This window comes from Vanessa atalanta, chromosome 3, assembly GCF_905147765.1.
Source record: "Vanessa atalanta chromosome 3, ilVanAtal1.2, whole genome shotgun sequence".
In the NCBI taxonomy this organism is placed as follows: domain Eukaryota; kingdom Metazoa; phylum Arthropoda; class Insecta; order Lepidoptera; family Nymphalidae; genus Vanessa; species Vanessa atalanta.
Genome location: NC_061873.1, coordinates 11,728,916 through 11,755,226, shown reverse-complemented (window position 1 = coordinate 11,755,226; position 26,311 = coordinate 11,728,916). Strand labels below are relative to the sequence as shown.

Genomic DNA, 26,311 nt, shown 5'->3' with positions numbered 1-26,311 from the left:
TGAAATGTACGATTTTTTAAGGAATTATTAAACATTTAGGGTGTGGAGAGTAAATATATTTTCCTTAATAGATTTTTCTGGCAAAATGTCTACCATTTTTTTTATAATTAAATATGTTATAGTAATTTTTGATAATTTTAGGTAGTGATGTGTTATGAACACATTTTGAAACTAATAGAAGTGCAACGTGAATCAATCTCATTTATTTAGTTCTGCATTCAAATTCAATTTGTCACGTGACTGTATTTCCTTTGATTAAAATGGTTAAACCTCATTTGGTTTTAAAAAGCTTAAAGCTTATTTAAAGTAATATTTTTAATTACTTATGACACTTATATTGTTTTCACTTTATCGAACTTTTAAACACGAACTAACACAAATAAATAACGAATAACAAATCATTTAAATGAAAATGTTACCACAATGGTTTGACGTATTTAGTCATCAATAATCAATACGATCTTTATCAGCCACATGGTCCGTACAAATTAGAGGTAAAAAAAATTCAATAACCCCCCAGCACCGATGGGCGATATCAATGACGTTTAACCCTAAAATAATCGAATACGAATCGAAACAACCTCAGGGACATCGGGGACTTTTTTGTACGGCGTAAAATTGTCGAGTATTTTTTGCAATAAAATTCACCCTTTAAAATGCGGGGTGTCGCCTGGGGGCTTAAGGGTTACGTATGGTTTATAGTTTAGGAGTGAACTCTGTGTAAATACAGGACTGAGATGGACTTAGCTCATACATAAATAAAACATACAAATATTTTACGTTAAAAAAATCGTATCAGTTAAAAACATTGTATTTTTGAAGATAATTTCCTAAACAACATTTGTACTTCATGCTAAATATATGATATTTTTATTATGCTTTCATATTTAATTAAGTCATAACATTAATTATACAATAAGTACTTAATTAATTAACCATTCCTTACATCGCCATTGCGCCATCAACCTTGGAAACTAAGATGTTATCTTGTGTCTATTGTTACATTGGTTCAGTCTTCGCACTTGAACACACTAATAATAAGTACTACTGTTTGACGGTAGAATATCTAGTCAGCGGTACCTAACCAGACAGGCTTGCACAAAAGTTCTGCCCCCAAGTAAATATTATTATTATGCTTTACTTATATACATTATATTTTGATAAATGAGTAACTTGTGTTGTTCTACTTAGCAGAGCTAATTGCTCGAAGTGAACTCGAAAAATAGTGATAACGTTTCTACACAAAAGTCCCCATGTAAAGCAAGTTACAAAAGAGTCAAAGCGCCATAATGTGTTAACCCTTGCGTCCCATATTTCCGCCCGGCGGCACCGTGTCTAAACGACCCAGTAATTGATAAGTAAAGGAAAAGAAGAGTACCGCCTTATACATATTTATGAGGATACCCGAAATTGCTACGGGACCATGCGAACGACAGCACTTGCGCCTATTGCCGTCTCATTATGTTTTTAGGGTTACTTTGTTATTGCGTCTTTGATGTTCGCTCGCGGAAATCGGTAGACGGATTTCAGTTAGCGACTACAGGGTTGAATATTTGAAATTAGTTTTATTATTACTATATTTTTATCGAACTGGCTGGGCCAACTGTGGCCATCATTTCGTTTAGTATTTTTTAATTTTTTTTTAATATCTGTCTCGTTTTAGTGACTGACGAATTATAAATATATTAAATTATTATTATTATATATTTTTATGAAATTCAGTACAGAATTTGATTACTGTGCTGTGAAATTAGTTTATTTATTCACATAATGAGCTTTGATACCATTGAAAGTTTAAACAAAAATGTACAAAACTTACACGTTACACGACTAAATTTCAATTCTATCGGTAAAAATGAACCAAACCTCCTGAAATGTCGATACATATTACACCAAGCGAGCATATAATAATTAGTTATTAATTAAATTAAATTTGAGGTGTAAAGCATTTTATCAGACGAAAGAAAGTAATTCGCCCAAGGGAGTAAAAACTCCCTTGGGCATTTAAATCAACCTTTTTTTTATTTGTAGGCTACTATTCGCTGGTTTTATGCAAGGATAAATAATAAATTTAGTCGTATTCCAAAATTAAAATAGTATTTATTTAATTAGGCAATTAGGCATAAAAGCATTTTGAATCGTCATGCTTAGAGAGTGGAATTAGGTGTAAACCTACCACGTAATCATTGACGTACCTATGTAACTTGGTGGAAAAAGTAACTACTGAATTTTATTTCGTTTCTAGTCTATATAATCTACACTCAGGTCACATGAAAGCTTACTTGAATATAGAACGTTTTGATAACTTAACAAAGTCTGTATGTATATGTAGTCGTTCACTCAGGAAGGCGCATAAATGTCCCATTGCTGTGCTAAGGCCTCTTCTCCCTTTGAGAAGAAATTTTTGGAGCTTATTCAAAATTTTGAATTTTATTGAAATTAAACATATACAGGAGGATATGAATTATACGTTGTGTTTGATTTGGTTTGAACCCGCAATCATCGATTAAAAAGCACGCGTTACTACTGGACCATCTCTGCTCTCCACAATATATTTTGTATTTAATGGAAAACTTTTAAAATTTAACATTACTGATATCTTTTAAAAAATGTACTCTTAATGCGAAGTAAAAACAAACATATAAAAAACACACATTTATTTTTACGAATGCTCAGTTAAAATGCAGCTTGAGCTTAAATCAACTGAGCTCAGAAATTCATCCCAATTTATTAGTAAGCGTGTACAGGGTTCCGCGGAGACGTATTAGACAACGCCGCTTGCGCTCAAAAACCACAATAACGAACATTTTTACCGACACAGACGCCATTACTGCTCTCTTTACGACAATAATCCATTCTAGAATGTTTTGTGAATTCTTACAATGTTTAATTCGAAAATCCTGAGAAATTCGAAGTGGGTGAAAATGAAACCCAAGATGAGAGTTTAACATTAATATCGATATTCAAATTTAAGAAAGTGGAGTCATTGGTCCAATGGCTAGATTATAGGGCATTATGTGTTGTCGAGGTTTATGGTTTAAACTCCATTTTGGCATAATAAAAAGTTGTTTCTGTACATACATAATATATCCTAGCACTTGACTAATTTCGTGAGGATGACATTATGACCGATCAGATTGACATTATTGTCATAATAATCATAATACTGCCCATAGTGCGATTCCGTAAGAATTCACTTCGTATATCACTCGTGAAATATTTTACTCGTGAGATATGAAGCCAAGACACGTCGGTGGTACGTCATTTTGATACGTGTTTCAATGAATTTAATAACCATTCACGTGGAATATCATAAATAATACCCCCCCCCCCCCTACCCCTACCGATAAAGAGTTTGCGTAGTGAAAAGTAAGTGTTATTTCTTAATATTAATAATTTATGAATGAAAAGTCAAGCAACATACTATAAAATGTCCTACAGTATCAGCTCTACTATGATTGTAATCCGCGGCGCCAATGCAGTTTACAGTCATCAAATACTTGTAGTAGATTTCATCCAACACAAGTAGGTTCTAACAACTTTTTACTTCAATGCCGAGCACGATTATAAGCACGAAATAACCACACGAAAATTCATTGGTCCTTGTCTGGATTTGAAGCTGCTGTCTTCAATTAAGATTCATGTGTTCTAACTTCTAAAATCTAGCAATATATTAAGACCATCATCAAAAAACAAATATTGTAATTCCTATTAGATACTAAATTCTAACTTAATTATAAAACTATCAAGAGAAAGATTATTAGGAAAGGAATGCGTCTTAAGTAATGATTATGAGTCCGAACCCAGGTAAACACGATTGAATTACCATGTGCTTAATTTGTGTTTATAATTCATCTCGTGATCGGCGCTGACGAAAAATTGTGAGGAAACCTGCATGTGTCTAATTTCAATGAAATTCTGCCACATGTGTATTCCACCAACCCGCATTGGAGCAACTTGGTGGAATATGCTACAAACCTTCTCCTTAAAGGGAGAGGAGGCCTTAGCCCAGAAATGCGAAATTTACAGGCTGCTAATGTATGTAATGTATTTATTGTTTCATATCAAAAGTAATGATTAGATTACGTGAATTATTCAGTAGATTTCAAAAATATGATGATTTTGGATTTTATATTATAAGTTTTAATAATTAAGCTCCAACCCACATTGTGCTAACGTGGTCAAAGGGAGAGGAGACCTTAACCCAGAAGTGGGATATTTCCAGCCTGATACTTACATCAGAAATTACACTAATATTATTTACAATACAATTTAAAAGTACTGTAACAGACATTGAAAAATGAGAATCTATTACCGTAATACCCCCTCATACGTTTCGTATTTGCATGATATAAATTTTCGCGTTTAATTACTAGTGTTGAACGAATGAAATCGTGTTAATTCGCGTGTGAGTTCGTCGCAGATGTTCGCGATGTGCTCGACTTCCGCCATATTCACGACGTCTGATGAATTGACATCCGACATCGAATGATTTGTTGTTTCAATATGAGATTGAAATAAGAATTAGACTGTACTTGTGTGTTCTAAGTGAACGTAGCGAATGATTATTCTAGAAATTAATGGAATTCGAAGCTGCTGGACTCCGTTCTAAAATCAAATGTATGCCTTATACATAAATAGGTTTTAATAATTACTAGCAATTTTTTTTATTATATAAAAGAACTCTCCTTCATTTCCAAATAGAAAAAAAATCTGTTGACATATATCTTTGTCGTAATATATTTTGGCGGTCGGGAGACAATTGTTGGTTTTTCTGTGTGATATAGAATTAACTGGATAATTTTTCTCATGGACTTTGGAGTATAAAGAACTAGTGATAAGAGCTAATTTAGTTTTAATTATAATACGCATTTTTCGATAGAATGACAAGTGAATCTTGGCTGATACATCGAACGTTATATAATACGATGTTAGGTACTTCCAGTTTAATGCATCTTCACACTAACCCTATAAAATTCCAGACCAAAAATTAAAAGATAAATATTTTCACAGAAGTAATAGCGAATGCGTTCTTCTTAATAATGTAGTTTAATTGCGTTGGATTATCTCGCAGATGATGATGTTTCGAATCATTTCTTAGCGACCATTAGACACATCTGAACGTAATGAATCCATCTTTGAAATAAATAATGTTTCTCTAGTCTTGAAAACTTATTTTTTTATTATCTTATTCCCAAATCATTTTATGTAAATGTTAATAACTAATGTTGTCTATCTTTAGTATGATTGGACCTGATCATGATTTACTTGTACTCATCACGTATTTTCCGGCCAAACAGCTAAAGTTGGTATTGTTGTGATCCGGTTTTATGGGTGAATGAGCCAACTACAAACACAAGGGACATAGCATCTACGCTCCCAAGGTCGGTGGCGCATTGGTATTATAACAAATGGTTAATATTTCTTACAGACCCAATGTCTAGAGGCGGTGGTGACCACTTCCCATCAGGTAGGCTATTTTTCCTTCCGCCTACAGATTACGTTAATAAATGTATAGCATTTTGTCAAAACGAAATCGACCAAATGAATTTAAATACTTAAATCTAGCCGACACACACACACATGCAAATACACGCAAACAACAATAGTTATCACATTAAACTTTACATGTGCTTATTGGTTATACCTCACTGGTCATGTTTAGTGTTTGTCAATGACCATATGTGCTTACTTGAAACGTGGTACATTATGCAATGCGAATTTATGAATTACGAATGTTTTTTATCTTAACAGATGTTCGTAGCGTCTATACTGTTCAATAGAGAAGTGTTATCGTTTTAATAATAACTAGAATATGATATTTTAGTGTATAATATTATATAGAAAACCTTCAAAACGCACTGCATCTCTTGGTATTAGTTTTATGTATTTTTGTTTAGTAGTATTTTCAGTTTTATGTTACTTAAAAAACGTCGTCTCGTTAATATTTATTCGGAGTCTCGGCGGTGTGTTTTATTATATTGCAAGCAAAATAATTTCGTTGGTTTTATGGCGAACCACGTGTCGCGCCAACGCTTTTTAAGAATACTGTTCCATGAAATTCCGTTTTCTGCCACTCGTTTGGTAGTGGAAAACTATAATTGGTTTGAAAATATGAAATTAGCTTTTGACCTAACTTCGTCTTAAGGCGATTTTCAAGATAATAAACATTATAGTATATTAGAATATTATAATTTTTTAATCTTCGTAGACATTATTTATTCGTCGTAACCACAAATTTAGACGGAACGGCTGACAAAACCACGGAGATAAGGCGAGGGAGACCAGCTTTGCAGACTTTTCTTGAGAGCAAACCTCTACTTTTTCTGTACTAGTCCGAAGTCTTATAATCTAATGGCTAGAGTCGAGACTCAAGACGTCTTGATGTTTAAAGCGTAAGAGTATAAAACTTAGTAATTGTCTGTATTATAAGTCATTTTAATTTATTTAAAAAAAACGGTTAGTGATCGTCAATTCCATGTCAACAGGCTTCGCGAGAAATTGTAAAAAATTCTTTTTTTTTTTAATAATGATAAAAATATATATTTTATTAACATTTTTTATATAGAAAGATACTAAAAAGTGACAAACAAATTCTGTATGTTTATTATTTGTAAAATATAAATAATGTTATTTTTATTATTTTTTTGCATTTATCACATTTGTTTCTGTAGTTATATATTTGTATGGTTGGAAAAACAGTAAAAAATATTATATAATAAAATACAAGAACAACAATTCTTTTGATTTTACTTTAGGCACCGATCGAAAATTGAAGCAAAATAGACTTTTTTTCATTGCGTAATAGAAGAATGGTGAGATCAAAATAATGTAAGACTGTGTTTTGTTGACAGTACGATAAATATTTTTTAAGATTTTCAACTGTCAAGTAGTCTGTTTATGACAATAGTGTAACCAAGCAGATGTAAATAAAAAAGCTCGCGCAGGAAGTCAGTCGATTGTCATGTGTCTGGGTGTCGTTGACCCGAGCTAGATCTAGACACGCTTCGCTAAATACTAGAATGTAATGAGGATTTTGTTGAAGACTTTATATATATTATATTATCTACAAAGGATTTGTAAATACATTAAAAGGAATTCTAGATTAGTATCTATTATTTTATTAAATAAATTAATTAGTTTTTATAAATAATAATAACTGATGCCTTATTCCACGAAATGTTGGCGGTGCCTTAATCCACGTGGTTTAAGTTTAATATTTACATTAAGAATCATTAATATGATTTTATTTTAATAAAAATGTATAAAATATAACGAATCAATAATTTAATTTGAATATATCATATGGCAAATTTCACGTTTAAAAATAAAATTGATTGTCAAAACTAAATATTTATTAGCATTAAAATTTGATTACTATGATTTCACATTTTAAGATAAAATTAAAACAAAGTAAATTTTTCAAGATAAATAAAATATTTAAAGCAAATAATTTCGACGTGATGCCATAAATTAACCTTTCCCTATATAAAACAAAAATCGTCGAAAATTCTCATCAACCCTTACCTTTAATTTGACCCACGGCCAGTCGTTCGGGAGCTACACTAATGTCACATCTACATGCAAATTGTTTCGGGCGTGTATTTATTTCAAGGCTAATTTTCCATGGTAAGCATCACAAGGTTTCCGCTTGTCGTAATAGTTGATTATTTTGTTTTTTTTTTTTTTAAGCGTCAGACTGCAGTCATACAGCCAATTTCAATATTAAAATTATAATAAAAATAGTGACAGTGACTCTGTGTTTATTAATAGTACTTATACATAATAATCATAAAGATTATAAATTCGAAAGTCATTTACTTTATCACCTTATATTATAATATTTATAATATTTGGACTTATAATAGCGTCTTATTGCATCCACTGTCGAAAAAGAGAACTAATTTTTTGCCCAGAAAAATTGCGATTCAATAGAGAAATACTGCTAGCATTCTTGTTACCTATCATAATTTGTATAGTATATCTTTTAAATTTTAATTGATAAATATGAATAACTATCGAGTTTCTCATCGACTTCTCTTTGTATAATTTAAATTATGGTAAAACGACGATTCATAAGTATATTTAGATTTTGTAACTGTGATATTTGACGATTTCGATTTGGTAATGATATTTGACGTAGAAATAGCCTGGTAGCTGTAAAACACAAGGACACATAAATTAAGGAAAATATAAAACATTACACAGATTAAGTCTTATTGAACGGATAGTGTTGTATAAATGTGATAATCTAATTATAGCAAAGGAAATATATGAGCAAAATTAAAAAGTGGCTTTATACACGGATAATAATTATAATTTACGTATATTTATAACATTTTTAATATATTTTTTATTATAAAACAACCACCTGATAATAGAAAGCGTTTTCGGTTGCACATTTTATAATAAAAGCTTAGCATTCTCTAGGACTAGCCTAATATTTAAATATTTTACATAATATTTAAATAATAATTGCATAATAAACATTTCATAATACGTTTAATGTAAAAAAAATTGCTTTGAATTGTTCACGACACATATTACTTAAAAAAAGTGTACTGTAACGAGACTTATATTAAGTCATTGTAAAATTCTAAGGCCTGTTAGTTTCCTTTTAATTTATTTTCAGTTAGTATAATAACTGACTATATTTATTATAAACGACAGGGTTTAAGGTTTTTAACAATTATTAAGTAACATGCATCAAAGGGAAATAATATGCTTATAAAAACGCTCGCCGCTTAAGACTTACAAAGCGTTTGGGATAAAATTTAAATGAAAAGTAAACAATTCTGAGGTAATTTAGTTAAACACCTCGGTAGGCGAACTCCAAATGATTTTTGATAGCTAACTACCTGCTTGTATTTAAGCTTTTAGTATAAATGAGGAGCCACGAAAAATATATTTTTTTAAATAGATAGATTTTACTTTAATGAAGTTCTTATTATAGAAATAATAAGTGTAGATACAATTAAAAATATATTTTAATTTAATTTTCTTTTACATATTTTATTTACTAAATATACATATATTATGTTTATCATGAAAACAGATTTAAACATAAATATTTATGCTTTATTGCATACTGCAAATTATATACAGTTATATAAAAAAATGACGTAAACAAAAAAAAGTTCATTTTTTACCATAGTATACTTAAGGTTGAGTCTCTCTAGTGAGCATAACACATAATCGTGTCAGAGGGACCCACTCTACCATGGCATCATATGTTATATAATCGACAAAAGAATAAAGAACTATTAATAATAAAAGAAAAGATAATTAAAATTAATAATTCATTCAAAGTACACGTGTGTGTGTGTGTGTGTGTTATGTATGTGTGAATAACAGTATTAGTGATTCAAGCAATACGCATAAAACACATAATAAAAGTATAGTTATAACATCTCGACGAAAATTACATTAAGATAAAAATAAAAACGATTTACATAGTAATAAAAAAAAACCGCTAAATATTTAATATCCGCTTCTTTAGTGGCCGACGTCGTAATGTTTTGTATTAATTAACTCCGTATAATTAAAGTGTGCAAAATACTGGCCCCGGTTTCCACCTTTACCTTTTTCTTATGCACACACAAAGTTGTATGTGGTACACTGTGTTTAGATAGTCTTAATGTTATAATTTACTATTGTTATAATGTATTGTATATGAATGTATGTATATAGAAAAATATTTGTAAATATCAAGACATGGAGGTCGAAGTATTTTGTTTAATATTTCCGAATTTTGTTAAAATAAAACGTTTTGAAATATATATTGATTATTTTGCCTTTGTATTACGAAAAGGTAATTCGAAATCCTATTTAGGTAAATTTATTTATGAAATGTGCATATAAAAAAATGTTACAATATCGAATTATTAGTCATGATGTGTTTATTTGTTTCAGTCATAAGCGATTTAAAAAAATATGTATATGTGTATTTTATGTATATGTATACTACAACAGGATCCCAGAAAGCTTTCCAAATGTCTCTTTTACCCACTTGAAAAAAATTTAAAGAATGATTGTGTGCGAAGGGTCATCTATACAACTATTACAAACGACAAAAAAGACCAGCTGAGTTTCTTTCGTCGGTGCTACTCGTAGGGTATTTTCTTTTCCTGAACGTTGGTAATGTTAAATTTGACAGTCAATAAGTAAGTGAAATGCTTCTATATCGAATAAAGGAATTTCATTTAATTTGTTATCATTTTGTGTATATTATGTAAGTTTGTACGAGTTTGATAATTGTTAAGTTCCGATAACACAAGAACGTTGCCAACAGTTACATGTTATAGTTATTATACATACTTATGCTAAATAATAATATAATACTAAAAACTACAATATAACTATAAAATAAAATTAATAATTCAGAAATTAAAAGATAATCATTATAAAAAAAATGGGGTTATATTTGTGTAAAAAATATTTAATATTTAATTAGAGATCTTTTGGTGAACCTAAGTTCTGCAAACGAAATATTATCATCAAACGAAAACTTTTTTCGGAACTTTATATAAAATATGAATCTTTAATCAAATTTGGTGAAAAAACTGGTTCTCAGTAGCCCTGAGTCTGGAAGTTGGAAGTTTGTAGACTCCCGGACCTAGGAAAGCACATATAGTCCTGAGCTTGAACTCTCTCTGGTCGTGCCGTCCCATTGAATTATGGGATTGAAGAAACAGAGAGGGCTTACGTTAACTCTTATATATAGTGCATCATATGATATATAGTGAACAAAATTAATATGTTCTACATAGTTCACCCTTGACATTAGCCGTGTCCAAAATCAGCTTCTTCGAATCGTAATGGCTAGTGGCAATGCGCTTAAATTGCGATTCAAAAACATTTTCTCTAGTTTTATGTACGACTAGTTCGAGTTCAAGCTTGCTCCATATCAGAGTTCATCAAATTCAGTTTGTCCGGGAAAAGCAACAAATAGACAAACAGACAGAGTTAGTTACTTTCGCATTTATAACATTAGTATAGATTATTTGAACACATTTACGGGGTCAAAATTCTGGTTCAAAACAATATCAAACTCTGTGTTAGCCGTAGTTGGAAAACGTGGCAATCTCCAAAACGGTATGTTAATAAAGCAACCTCCTCGTGTTTACGACTTCGTACAAAATTGCACCGTGTTTCAACACTCCGCCCGGCCGTTTGTGTGTAAATGACGTCTGATCTCCGAAACGTATTAAAATGAAAAGGATTGCTATACTGATAATGGCAGCTATTATTTTATATTGTGTATCATTCATAATATTAAGTTTGATGGAGCAACTCCAGTTTAAGGTTGGTGAATTAATTCTGATCGTCAAATGTTATTTCTGGAACAATTAATTTGAAAATTATGTATTTATTTATTAAATTATAAAATATAAATTTTAAACGAATAGCAAATATTTGCCTGTATGTCTCTTTACTTCTACAAAACAAATTTTAAATTAATACAAGATGGCAGTCGAGAATATGGACCACCTCTAACATCTAGAATTGTTATATTCTTGATTTGTGTATATAATTAATCTCGTGCTTGGCGGTGAAGAAAACCAACGCAACGGCAACTCTATGTATCAAATGTAAAGCTGCCACGTCGATTTGAGCTGAGTTTCTTTCGCCGGTTCTTCTCAGGTCAGGGTGTTATTTTTCCGAACCGGTGGTAGTGTTTAATTTGACTATCAATAAGTAAGTGTAATGCTTCTATATCGAATAAAGGAATTTTAGTTTGAGTTTGATATCCAACAAGCAATGGTCTCGCTGCTTTGAAGGGATTACTCAGTGGAGAAGGTACTCACTTGAAGAGGAGTGCCTCGCTGATAATGGTTAAATCTTGGATCATATTTGAGGTGCCCCAGGTCTCTTATTTTCTCTTAAATCTTTTTGGTGGAGATTGACAGCACACTGTTTGCACCTGGGTCTGTGCTGTGCTAAAGACAGAGTTGATTACAATGAAATTTATTTATTAATTTTTTGACAATAATTAGCAAATTGTAACAGTTGCTAAGAAATACATATAGACAGCGAGGTTGGCGATTTCTTACTTTGAGTCAAGGCACCTAAAAAAATCTTGTAAAAAGGTATATAATAAATTCAGCCCGCGTAAACGTTTACGGACGAAATCCCGAATCAAACGTACAAATCAAAAGTCCGAACCCGAAATTATGATTACGAATTACCATACGATAGCGATCTTTGTTTCGCCCTGAATCGGAGGGATGATCAAAATAACGGAATCTACCCCAGATTATGATAGGATTATTTCATACAGAGCGCTTACTAAAAAATATTCCGTAACCCAGTACGCGTTTTTGTTCACAGTCGAATATCGTACTTATTTTAATTGTGTAAGGTTGAATTTGAAATGACATTTAAATCGAGTGAATTTCATTTCGTTCGGAATAAAAATATCCTATACGACGGCTTTGCTTTATCATTTCGAAGCTGGGGCGTAATTAGTTTTCGCAAAGCAAGCCGACGGTCTTATTCTGATAGTGATCACGTGGACAATATTGTAATTTATTTTTTGTTGCCTGCGACCAAAACATAGGATAAGTTAAAGTGTCTGAGCTTTTTTTATTTTCCTGCTGAAAGGAAATTATAGTTATGTTGTTATTTCTTTGAATAAATACATGTATATCCATATTTTATGGTATATGGCAAACGAGCTGGTGGCCCACCTGATGTAAAGTGTCTAACACCATCTGCAAAATTGAAAGATTAGCAGGTGCTTCGCTGGCCTCTAATAAATGAGTAGAATCTTTCCTTGAAAGTATCCAAGTCGTATTAGTTCGGGGAAACCACAGCGAAAAATTTGATTCATATGAAGCTTCTAATTCTTATATGTGGTCTGTAGGTCTATAATTTTGACTTCTACTTGCCTAATTGCTTTACTATATTTTGAAGGTAACATAGCTGATGAGTACATTACCACAAAGTTGACAAATTATTTTGATGATGATGTAGTATTCTGCATATAATTTATATTTATTGTAACGTACATATTACAAATTATTAAAATTAAGTACAGAAAGTATATATCAATAATATTTTTTATTCGCTTTATGTCGGAATAGGTACGCGGGTTGGATTAGCGGCGTATTTCGGCGAGGCCGGTGAAAAATTGAGGCGTTCATTGTTTTTAATGTCGGTTCGTGACGCACAAGGAAACCATGCGATACGGAGTTCTCGGAAATTCCCGCTATTTAATAACCTCTTTAATGCCTAGATTTAAATTCATACATTTTGTCCCAGGAATGTACAGAAAATTGGAGACACCATTTTATAAAGAGCGAAAGAAAAACCATTAAATATTTGATTTAAACTTAATAAGTATATAAATTGATATTCGTTATTCAATATTAATTGTCTTCCCCTTAAATATGAATGAAATTATAATTTACATAATATAGTACATAAGTACGTTCATTGTTTATACAAATTTATAAACTATAACTGAGTCGTATAGGTTGAATGTTATACTTCTCCCGCGTTATAAGTCCCGCATTTCACAAGTTTTTAAAGTGAGAGTGTCCCAGAAAGCCATTTATTTTTGGAAAACCCAGTGACACCTCTGCCCTTAATCCCACAGACGTAACCTGTATATTGCATCTTTTCAAATATTATTTCTACAACTGCTCTGAAGTGAATTATTATTTTTTAATTACTTACATTTAAACAAATAATTAATCATTATTATATAGTAAAATAGCTTGAACATACATATCTAGTTCAACGGCAGTCTTAGTTTAGCTGCCTTTTGTTTTTTTTTTTTCATAAATATAATAACATATGTACTCGTATTTTGAGTTCCCGAGAATCTTCAATTCCGCTTCATATAAAATATTATATATTTTTAAGGAATTACTAATATTCCTATTTACCCCTACTTTTAAGCTTATCACTTGTGCTAGGAGTGGGGACGACAATAGCCCAAGGGGTCAGGATCGATCCTGCCTCTTTTTACATCGCTAGGCCCGTAAATCCTTGCGCTATTGACGCTCCCGATATACTTTATTCATAAAATATTCGTCATTTATTTAGTAATTGTATTTATTAGAACGCCAAAACCTTCGATTACAATTCATTTAATCGAAGGCTTTGGATTCAATTTCAGGCGAGCACCGATGATTTTTCATGTGCTTAATTTGTTTTTATAATTCGTTTCGTGCTGATAATATTACAGAATTTAAAACTCATGTCATAAAATCATTGATAAATAAGGCATATTACTCAATACAAGATTAGGTATATTAAATATTAAAGATAAAGAAGTGTGGACTTAGTATTAATTGACTTCTAGGCAGGATATATTTATAAAAGATTAATTGATGTTTACTGACATACTCTGGAATTAAAATAACAAAGAGTTACAACTGTGTTTCTTGCCGGATCTTCTCGGTAGTATCTACTTTCCGAAACGGTTGAATTCAAAAGTGCTTTTATGAGCCTCAAGTAGGCTTACAGTACTCAGTATTGTTGTGCTCCAGTTTGAAGGGTGAGTGAGCCGGTGTAACTATAGGCACAAGGGACATGTCATCTTAGTCCCCAAGGCTTGTGGCTCATTGGCTATGTAAGGAATGGTCCATATTTCTTACAGCGCCATTGTCTATGGGTGATGGTGATCACTAACCATCAGCTGGCCCATGTGCTCGTCCGCTAACATGCACCATAAAAAAATAATAGCAGTGTTCATACCTACTAAAATAAATAATTAAAAACAAATGTAAACTCAATAGCTCGGGCCTGGATTTGAACGTCGTCCTTTAGATCAAATATTTATTGTGTTTTCCTGTATTCACTGCACATTCTTTAGGCTATATTGTAATTTTCCATTATTTTTTATTGAACTTAACTTTTATGGAATGGACGAAATGGATGGATGAAACTACAACTACTACAAAGACAGCCTCCCGTTAAGCGAGTGTATAGTTAAAAAACTATAGATCACTTTTACCCCCAGAGAAGTAAACAGTTCCAAGGGAATAAAAAAAATCACCAAAATCTACCCGAAATAAAAGGTACAAATTAGTACAACAACATATGATACTGTAATATTATGTGAAATTTGTAATTAAAATATTTAAAAATGTATAATTAACACCCTTAATAACACGAATAAAATGCGCATATAATTTATACTTTTTTACGAGATTTATCAACATTTTTGAAAAATAATTTCAAGGCTCGTTTCTGTATATTTCATAGTGATCTTTAACTGCCTCGAGATGCGTTCCGTCTGGCTTATGGTATCGGTTGCGTTCTCCTACCCGTACCGCAGTTGTGCAAATTTCGAATTTAGAAAACATTCTTGATTGAATTTGAATTTTATCATAATTTTCTGCCCTTTTGGCAATAGAAAATTAAATTCCAAAACAGTTGCCGTTGCTAACTCCGTGCCATACACTTTTATAGTCATTAATTAATTATATAAATAAATTCTGAAAGTGATGCTTTCAAGGAACTTAAAATAATGAACAAGAGAATATTAACGGAGATAGACCGCCCTCACTCTAAAGTACATAACTACATAGGTACATACGTATTGTGACTAAAATATAATACAATATACACTAATTTTAATTGAGCTGAAAATATGTATAAGTCTTAGTTATACTGTTAAAATGAAATGTCAAAAGACACTACCGAACATAGTTTAAAAAAAATCAAAGTCAAATGTCAAAAGTGCCGTTTTTTTTCATTTTTGTCCCGAATAGTGAGTGTTATTATAAAAATAGTTTGAAGAAAAATTGTATATCTTGAAATTATTTACAAAAAATGTTCACATATTTTTAAGCCGCGGGCGGAAACAAATGAGTGTAACTTAGATAATGTTAGAGGTTTGTTTGTTTGTGTGTCTTTACGATATCACGAGTCATCCTTTGTACGGATGATGATGAATGATATAATTCAATATGTGAAACATATCTATACTTACAATATACTAGGTACATAAAAAATAAAAGAATAAAAATACAAAAAAGATTATTGTTAAAAGCTTACCTTTTTTTCTAGTAAACTAGTATTTTTTTTCTCACAAAAAAAATAAAATAAGTATATATAATATATCAGGCATTAATATTAAAACAAGGATAAAATTAAATGTTAAATTTAAGTGCAATGTAATGTTTATCTCTAACTCGGCTGATGCAAACGTCACGTGTACTTAGTTAATCTATACTAATATAATAATTATACGAAATTACCTCCGTCTGTTCATTTTTCACGGCTGAACTACTGAACCGAATTTGATGAAATTTGATATAAAAGAATTTTGAACCCCAAATACATAGGCTATTTATATGTAACACCTATACACCCCCCTCCCCCCCTTAACACACAGATGAAGCCGTGAAAGTTGCATAATATTTTATTAATAAATTTTATCAATTCTTATTTCAAAAGATAAATTATTATCATACAATATATAAAACCTCAATACATCAATATCAAGTGGTTTTCATTATAATATAATACTATGTAGGTATTATTACAATCATTTCGCATGATATTTATCATATCGATAATTCATAAACACTTGTGTAATCTATGAATTCAATTAAAATATTTTTTAACGTCATAAAAAAAGTTTTGTTAAAAAAGTATTTAAGGCTTAAAAAAATAACGATCTAAAAATCTTTTAACCGAAGGCAACATAATTGATCATAAATAACTGTTTTAAAACGAAAAACGCAAAAGCAACGAAAACAAAAATAAAACCAAACTTCGAAGTTAGTATGAAATTGTTCGCGAAAAAAATGCATCGCCGTAACAATAAAATCTATCAGGAATGATATTATTGTGTTACCTATACCGAGTGATTGTCACGCGGCATTGAGGGGGGAGTGGGCGGTGCTTATCACGCCACGCCCACCCGCGTGATAAGGTTGAAATTCATCTCTCCGTATATTGAATCCGGCTTTACAAGGCAAGTGGAGCGCAGTGTGTTAACGCCTTAATACAAAACGGCGGGCCGCGTAGCTCGCACGTCCGCGCTTAGTAAAACTCGAGTGATTGTTATGAAGCTGTCGGTTTATGTTTGAAACTGTTTACGATGGAAGTAAGTGCGATGCCGCCGATGCCTTTGGACTTTTCAATGGTTAGGAATGGTGGAAGTTCTCCGAGTATGAGGGAAGGATCGCCGAGGCCGGTGTCGAACAGCGCTTTCAGAGTTGTCACGCCGAAAGGTGGGTGATGTTTTTTTTTCTTATTTAGTGCTTAATTGTAAATATTACTTATTTTATAGATTTTTCGTACGTCTGTAATTGCTTGCTTCTTGTTTGTAATGAATGAATGTTTAAAAATGAGAATTTTCGAGCTATAACACGTTTTTTAACGGTAGTTACCTAAATTGTTTTTAACTTTTAAGATAATTTTATTTTAAATTGGGTAGTGCAATTTGTTTTCCGAATTTATTAATTATTTGCGAGTAAAGTGATAAATCTTTGGAAGAAGAAGTACCTATATGAATTTGATATCAAAAGTTTTGTCTTTAAATTTAAATTAAGTGGAAAATTATGTATTAAAATTACCTAGTTCAACATTATATTTAGTATTTTTAAGCGAATGCACGGACTTAATCGGGTGACCTATTGCGTAGAAAATCTTTCTAATAACCGAACGCTTTCGGTTCGTAGAGCACTAGGAACTAATATTTTTGAGAGTAATTATGTTATGAACATTTCTCCTTTCTTTCGTACCTTAGTCAGTAATTTATTGTATCGCAGCATCGGTAGACTGTTGGAAGTGATCGAAAATATTATAATGAATTTCAGTAACCCTTATTTGCCATCAATTTGTTTTAGAAAATATATTACATATCATCGATTTTTTTTTTAATTAAAAAGAGCGCATGTCTTCGATAATATCCTTATTAAAAAAAATATAATCATTTTTTTATCAGCTCTACCTACTGGATATATTAGAACTATAAATTATTGCAAACTAAATACATGAATTAAAAAAAAAAAAAAACATAGAAACTACAAAATTAAATTGTATCGTTAAAAATAAATTGTGAAAAAATATATAAAATTCCGATGATTACCATAGAATATCCTTTCGTGACAGTTCTTAGATCAGAAGCGTTTATTGTCATATATGTGTTGAGTAAATTTGTCAAATAATAAACAATTATAACACTTATATATTGAACTAGTTGTCGCCCGCGGCTTTGCTCGCTTTAGTGTCATGGTCATCAAATTCGGTTTCGGGCGTTAAGCATACACAGCCTATTTCCTTTATTTTATTGGAGTTTAAGCCTGCTTGATAGCAGATTTCATCAAATCCGGTTCATTGGTTTGCTAGTAAAAGAGCGACAGACAGACAGAGTTACTTTCGCATTTATAATATTGGTATAGATAAAAAATTCTATTGCAATTTAGTAAAAATGATATCGTATAGCAATGCTTTATAAATTTAATAACATAACGTTAATACTAATTAATAATACAAAATAGATCTCTTAAATACATTTTTATCGAGGATTTAGCTAGGAGCTATTAATTATCAGTAACATGATTATATACTGAGAAATGTCTGGGTCACCACCTAGCAGCAATTACTAGAGTGAGCCAGTATAACTACAGACAGACATAGAGCATTAGCTACCAAGGTTGGTGGCGCATTGGCGATGTAACGAATGATTAATATTTTTACAGCGCTGATATCTATGACCTGTGGTGACCACTAACCATAATGTCCGACTAGATATTTCATAAAAAAAGCCGTACAACGAACCGCGGTGGTTTTGGACCCGTACCTAATCTTTGTTTAAGATTCACACTCTAGCTAATCTTTATAGATTTTATACGCTATAATAATATTACAAATGTGGAATCTTAAGGTAATGGGCAGAAAAATATCATGTGAATGTAAAGGAAAATATTATGATAGAGTATGTCATATTATATATGTCTTAGAATTGGTGAATCTACTTCCTGATAGGACTTTGTACAAGCCCGCCTGGGTAGACCTATCATACATTCTACCGTCAAACAGCGATACTAAGTATTCTTGTGTTCCAAGGTTGGTGACGCATTGGCCATGCAAGGAATGGCTAATATTCGCACATTGCCAATGTCTATACCAATGTGACCACTCACCACCAATCACACTTGCTCGTCCGTTTACCAATATCAAAATATAGAAACGATATCATATCATATAGAAACGATATTTCAAATAGACATTTAAACTAAAAGATATTTTAATAAGTATTGTTGGTTTCAATTGGTTATTTAAAGACGACAAAAATATAAATGTAAACTGTCACCTCTGTCCGTTGACATAAGGAGTTCATTATCTAAATGTCGTTAACATTGTGCATAATTGATACGATCTCATTAAAAGTTTTTTTACGGAAAATATTTCCACCCGCCATAATCAGATATTCTACCGCCAAACAGCAGTACTCAGTAATGTTGTGTTCCGGTTTGAAGGGTAAGTGAGCCAGTGTAACTACAGGCACAAAGGAGGTAACATCTTAGTTCCCAAGGTTGGTGGCGCGTTGGTGATGTGAGGAATGGTTAATATTTCTTACAACGCCTATGTGCTCGTCCGCCTACCGATCTCATAAAAAAAAACATATTATTATTATCTTATTACTCCTTTAATTATTTGTATTTATCGCACAGATAACTTATTATTACATTTACGGTCCCTCACATCCCTAATTAAAACGCTAACTGTCATTTCTTTCGAACTAATTTAGTTTGACACTAAACAAAATATATCCTGTTTATAGATGTAAATATCCTTAATATACAGCCGAATATTGTTAATACGGAAATGTATACTAAAAAATGTATTAAGCTGTTCAGAAAAATACGACAAAAATTTTAAATATTACTCTAACTTGTTTGTTATTAAACGAACGAATTAGAAATATATTTTTAATCTGTTTTATTTAAAAACATGACAGAACAGTGGCTTTTTCTTTAAATTTCGCCTTGTGTTATATCGTATCGAAGTTGAGAAAATATGTTAATGCCGATTGCAATGCAAAAAGTTGTAAATTTTTTTTTTGCTCCGATGACAAACGTGTCCTGAAAAATAATTATATCATATCCATGCTGCTAAGGGTTTTGGCTTAAGATTTTATGGTCGGCCGCCTGCCTGACACCAACCCTCCTTGGGAATGCTGTCGTGGTGGTTTACCCGCCACCGTGCGGGTAGCCCTAAGTGCAGGTGATATGCAGTGGGCCTTGAATACCCTTAGTCGCCTCTTGGATGAATTTACAGTTACTATATTGTATAAGCAAAATGATTTAAATAATCTTTAAATATTCAAAAGAATATTTCAACAATAAATAAAATTAAAAATAAACTTTTTAACATCATAAATGTAGAGCTATTAGCCGTAAAAACAAAAACGAAATCAAGGCATATATTGTCATAAGGTGATATACAACTTTGAGTGTAATAATTATGTATTTAAAGGATATACGTATCAAAATAGAGCATCGCCACATGTCAGTTTTAGACATTTCACGAATGAGGTACGAGATGAGTTCTTATAGAAATGTACTACTAACCTCAACGAGGTAGTCGGTCGGATGGTCGTTTATTATTTTTCCATAAATGCCAATAATCAATACAAATAATTAAAATATTTAATTAGTGGTCCCTACCAGTTTGTGCAACATGTCTGGGTAGGTACCACTTGTTACATATTCTACCGTCAAACAGCAATGCTTAGTATTGTTGTGTTCCGGTTTGAAGGGCGAGTGAGCCGGTGTAACTAAAGGCACAAGGGATATAACATCTTTGTTGCCATGGTTGGCGGTGCATTGGTGATTCTTAATGGATTATAGTGACTACTTACCATCAGATGGCCCTTTTGACCGTTCGCCTACCATTATAAAAAGTCCTTGAACTTAATAAATAGTGCATTATTAAAAGGTAATATGCGCAACATATTCAAACAATTTCTTGACACTATATTAAGACTAAATCTAACGCCGGATTAACACGCTGATGTATTAACACATTAAATTGTGTAAAACTAGTGTTACATATTTATATATTGTTATACATAAACTGTTGTTTATATAAAACTGTAAATTATTTGTAAATGAATTGACATTTTATTTAAATTTAAAAGAGATTATGTTATCATTACAACTTAATAAAGGAGTAAGTTCACGTGAATACTTTTATAAAATTTATCAAAGGCTGATAAAAAAAAAATTAAATTTAAATTTTCCACGTTCGAAATTCGATATTTAATTTAAAATTTAAACCTAGTATTATTTAAAGATTTCAAATCCACGAACAATTTTACTGATTGCACATTAACGAACTAGGAACGAACGCCATTACGTTTCAGCTCAATTGTGATTGGTCAAAGGCTTCCTACAAAGGAGATACTGATGTAGAGCTCAAGTTAAAAATTAATTTACAATTTCCTGATAGTCATAGCGCTTTATCGTAATAATAGCTATACGATACGATAAGTTCGTCCAATACTAAACGGTATTTTGAAAAAGTTAACATATTTTTCGTCTTTACGTAGTGTACACAATACTTTATGAAATAATATTTGACTAAAATCAGCAATGACACTTCCCTTAAACGTGTATTTCAATATCGTATCGACGAAAGGTATCGTTGTAATAATAAGGAAAACATCGGTATTGCAATACAAATGCATTAATGTTAAACTACACGTAAACAATTTGATTTGTAACAAATTCGGTTTAAAGTAAAATATAATTTTTAAATAAATAGGGATCGGAATGACAGTCGTTGTCAGTCAACAGTCGGTGGGTCCACCCACTTATAATGTATTCTACCGCCAAGCAGAACGAGGAACATAACATCTTAGCTCCCAAAGTTAATGGCGCATTGGCGATGTAAGGAATGGTTAATATTTTTTTATAGCGCCATTGTCTATGGGCTGTGGTGACTACTCACCATCAGGTAAACCATTTGTCCCTCCGATTTGACAGATTAGCATCGAACTTATTATTATAAAATAGTAAGTTGTTTTCTAGTATCACACAAAAACCACTTTTTTTTTAAATTTGACTTTCATAAATATTTTTTTTATTTACCATATATATATATATATGATAGTGCTATCAAAGAACCTACAGCGCCATCTCTTGGCCGTAACTTTAAACGTTACCATTTTAAAGATTATTTAATGTTTCTTTAAATAGCAAAACAATGTCCAATAAATGAGGTGTTAACTATTCTCTCTTTAAATCTTATTATATGGCTCCGGCGCGTCATAGTACTCAGCGCTGTTTATGTGCAGAAGTAATCGATCCAATTTTTTATCTGTCCGATTTACGATTTCTCGATGCTACGAATAATTAAAAAAAATAACCTTCCGATTAGTATATAAAAAAAGACTTTTTATTAAACTAAGCTAAACATTTAAATGTATTTTAGTATATAATAAAATTAACGAAGGTCTATACATAAGGCCTATATTATATTCGTAGATATATTTGTCTAACTCAAAAATATCACTTGAGCTATTTGAATGAAATTCAGTATGATAATAAATCAATCAAAATCAAAAAATTACGCACAATTTGGAATCTTTATGCTTCGTGATTAAATTAAATAGAAAGATATCACTTCGGGGACAGATTCTATCAGGAAGAAACGACACGAAACTGAGTAACGTTTAATTATTAATACAATTACTAATCATATATTTTATTTTATCCTGTATTGAAATAAACAAAATTTAATTCACTTTTGAAGTAGAATGTATTGAATTTGCGGAGTTGGAATCTTGATGTTTTAAGTTTGCTTGCTTGCTTACGTGTTTAAACAACGCAACTGTGACGCAACTGTTTGTATACCTAAGAAACACACCAAAGATTGTGTTGCTTTAAGATTGCAATGATCCCTATCAAGTAGTTGTCGAATTAAAATAGTCTCAAATATTGTAATGTTCTAAAAAAATATATATGTATATAATATGACAAAACTCATCAATATTAGTTAGTTGTCTACGGTATATTAATGCGTATGTCATAGACCTATTTTCTTGTTAGAATTTTTTCTCTATTCTACAAGGGAATCAAAAGTTATTAAAAGGTATATCTGGAGTATTTTCAAAGAATCAACGAACCGTTCGCAGTCTTTCGTAATAAATAATAAATCGCAATCACAAGACTGTAATCTGTACAGAAAACAATTAATATTATAAAAGAAACATTCGTAATCCCATCGAATATAATACCCCGGGACGAGACATCTGATCCCGGTCATAATCGGATTTGTCTGATCGAACACCGGCTATTATTGAATTTGTCCGTTGTTCCTCTATATTACTGGCTACATTGATTTTTAATACGATTGCATATACCTACATACATTAGACATATTTATATATAATGTTCGTAACGAATAGATATTAATGAACAAATCATTTATAGAAACGAATTTTAAAAATCGAAATTGTCTTTGTATTTTTTTTTTTTAAATAAATTGACGTTCGATATTTAATAAAACATTTATAGGTTTTATTTCTTTCACGTGTAACGACTTGAGTGTTTTTTAATAATTTATTGAAGTATTTGTTGGAACTGTAATATTGTTAAAAAATTTTCATATAAATTTTCATTTTTTTATGGTATTGAGGTTGTCGTAAAAGATAATTAATTATTGGTTCTATGTTTGTCAAATATACAATTTTTTTATACAAATCATAGTCTAAGGAGTTAACTTCTTCAAACAACCAATCAATCACTTTGTATATGACCATAAATTAAAAAAAAAAACAACCCAATTTTGTGCATCCCTAAAAAACTGTGTATCCTAATATTTCAAAGTTTTTATATATTTTCCGTTCATTTCTGATACAAACGAAACTCGAAATCCGAAGCAAAATTCGCCTTTCCTCATATATCCTCTGATTTGGGAGCTTCCATCCATCATCAGAATGGAAATCCAATTTCGTATTCGAACTAGGCACCCTAAATGAATTAACGGCGACACGCGCCTCTATTATTGGTCTAACCGATTTATTTCTGACATCGCAACTGTGGTAGAAATGTCGAATCGATCGATTGCGTATGTCGAAAGTATTTAAATGGAATGCTGTACGTAACATTAGCTCGATATAATTTTATTTTTTAGAATAAATCTTCGTCAATCAATAAATATAATTGTGTATATATTTACATCTATATTAGTTCATATATAAACATATTACTGTTAGATAGGACTATGCCATCAATATTGTGTATAGTATTCGGATTTATAACATGAGTCATTATAATTACAAGATATAATATATATGTAATATATTTAATTTTTTGCGGCGATAATTTGAGAAGTTATCAGTGTCTATACGCTAGGGTGACCACATATCACGATGGGCCATATGAAAGTCCTAAAAAGCCTAAACCGATAATTATATTAAAAAACCGTTAGAATAAGTACAATATGCTAGTGTTATTGAGAATAATGTAGAGTCGTGAAACGATCAAGCATAGAGCAAAATAACAGCAAGCTCTCTCGCAAGTCGCAACACATGCCGTCACAAAACGACAATAAAGTCGCATGTCCTTGGCAACATCCTACATCCGCTTCTCACACTCAGCGTCCACGCATTAAATCTTAATGCGTAATAAAATTAAAAGTGTACGACTGTCAATCACACCGATCTGTAATTGGTTGATGTATTAAAGATTTCGTTGAAAACATCATGGAAGAAGGATACCCTTGTGATTTGTTTAACGTGAATATTATATGAACGGAATTTTTCATGACGTTTAATATTCACTATCGATTACTTTAAGTAAGTAAGTAAGTAAATCTTTATTTGGGACATAAATATTTGACAAACATTGAAGACAAGAAACAACAAACCTACAACAACAACTTTACCTCGCTTAAGATGCAATTGTTTATGAGTTAGACATGATATAACATAACGGTCGATTCGAAATTTAAATACACTTTATATCAAATATAATTAAACTAAATACCATTGCCGGTTCAAATTCAAAAGTGTACACGTGTAAGTGTGTAGTGTGTGTGTAATTAAGTTTAAGATTTCACTTTAATTACGAATTAAATTTGACGCACTACTTAAACTGACTACAGAAATAATTTATAAGTTTTTCATTTGTTATTATAATGTATTGCTGAATTTGAATTATTGAAAATTATTTTAGTATAAATTACAATTATAATCAACACTTAACAACAATGCAACATTTTTCTAATCAATTAAATCTACTTAATATTACTTAAAATTAATTACATGGTAATTGCATAATGTTGCTTATATCTAGTGATTTTTTATCTATGTTCTCCTCAAACGTAATCCTGATAAAAATATTAAATACGTAAAAAAACTCAAGAGACAATTTTCAGTACTAATTCCTTCACTCAAAGCATCTCGCTCTGATTACGCTCGCGACGATGATAAGATTCCACCCATTAGGGTAATGGCACACACGTGGCGTAAATCCCTTCGCGCACAAAAGGCGATTTTCTGCCCAAATTCATTATTAATGGGCCCTTTGAAGCTGCGGTCCGGAGCAGATAATTAGTTGATTGCGAGGATTTTTAGGAGTCCACGACCAAGCTTGAACCTGCTAATTTTATAGATGAGTTAAACTTAAAATAAATAATTATCTTAATAAACATAAATGTCTTGAATTTAAACCTGAAAATAAACTTCTAACGCTGGTGGAAGAAAATACGATAGAAGGTTTTATCTAACATTAGATTTCTATGAATCAGTAAAAATTAAATCATGAATAATCCATCCGCATGCGGCAACAACAAAAATGATTACAAATTAACAGGATTCATTAAAAATGATCACGAAACGCCAATTTTCATAGTAGGGAATATAACACACCCAAAACGTCGTAGCATCCATCTCGCCTATGACCCAACAACTCTAAATCTTAACCCTATTAGAATCTTCCTGTCGGCGAATTAGGTTGTGAAATGAGCGGCCGACATCAAACGTCGGCGACTCTCTGACCAATGACTGGAGCGATGTTACAACATGAATCATAACTGCCAATGGAATTGATTGAAATGCTTCTGTTGTCGATGATTGTCGTACTTATTGTTCTATCTTATTGTTGTCGTATTGTAATATGTTTTTGTACATGCTGCTTGCAGTCATCGATAATTGTAATAAATAATAGTATAGTTCAATATTTTATTTCATATTTAGATTAAATATATATTTCTGCGAAGTTAGTATCTCTATTGAGATCTATTGAGCTTCGAATAGATTACTTTATCAAGGTTAATAGTATTTCATGTAAAATTATTATAATCGATTTTCTTTTAAGCTTCGCTTCTAGTT

At 31.3% G+C, this 26,311-nt stretch overlaps 1 protein-coding gene across 1 annotated transcript in view; it reads left to right on the top strand.

Moving 5' to 3' along the window:
• Nucleotides 1–16,968: 16,968 nt before the first annotated feature.
• LOC125077115 (zinc finger protein Gfi-1b) overlaps nt 16,969–26,311 on the top strand; it is a 55,073-nt gene continuing 45,730 nt past the window's right edge. The window contains exon 1 of the mRNA XM_047688920.1: nt 16,969–17,195. Coding sequence (XP_047544876.1) covers nt 17,063–17,195 — 133 coding nt within the window. The 5' untranslated portion in view covers nt 16,969–17,062. The remainder of the gene's footprint in view (nt 17,196–26,311) is intronic.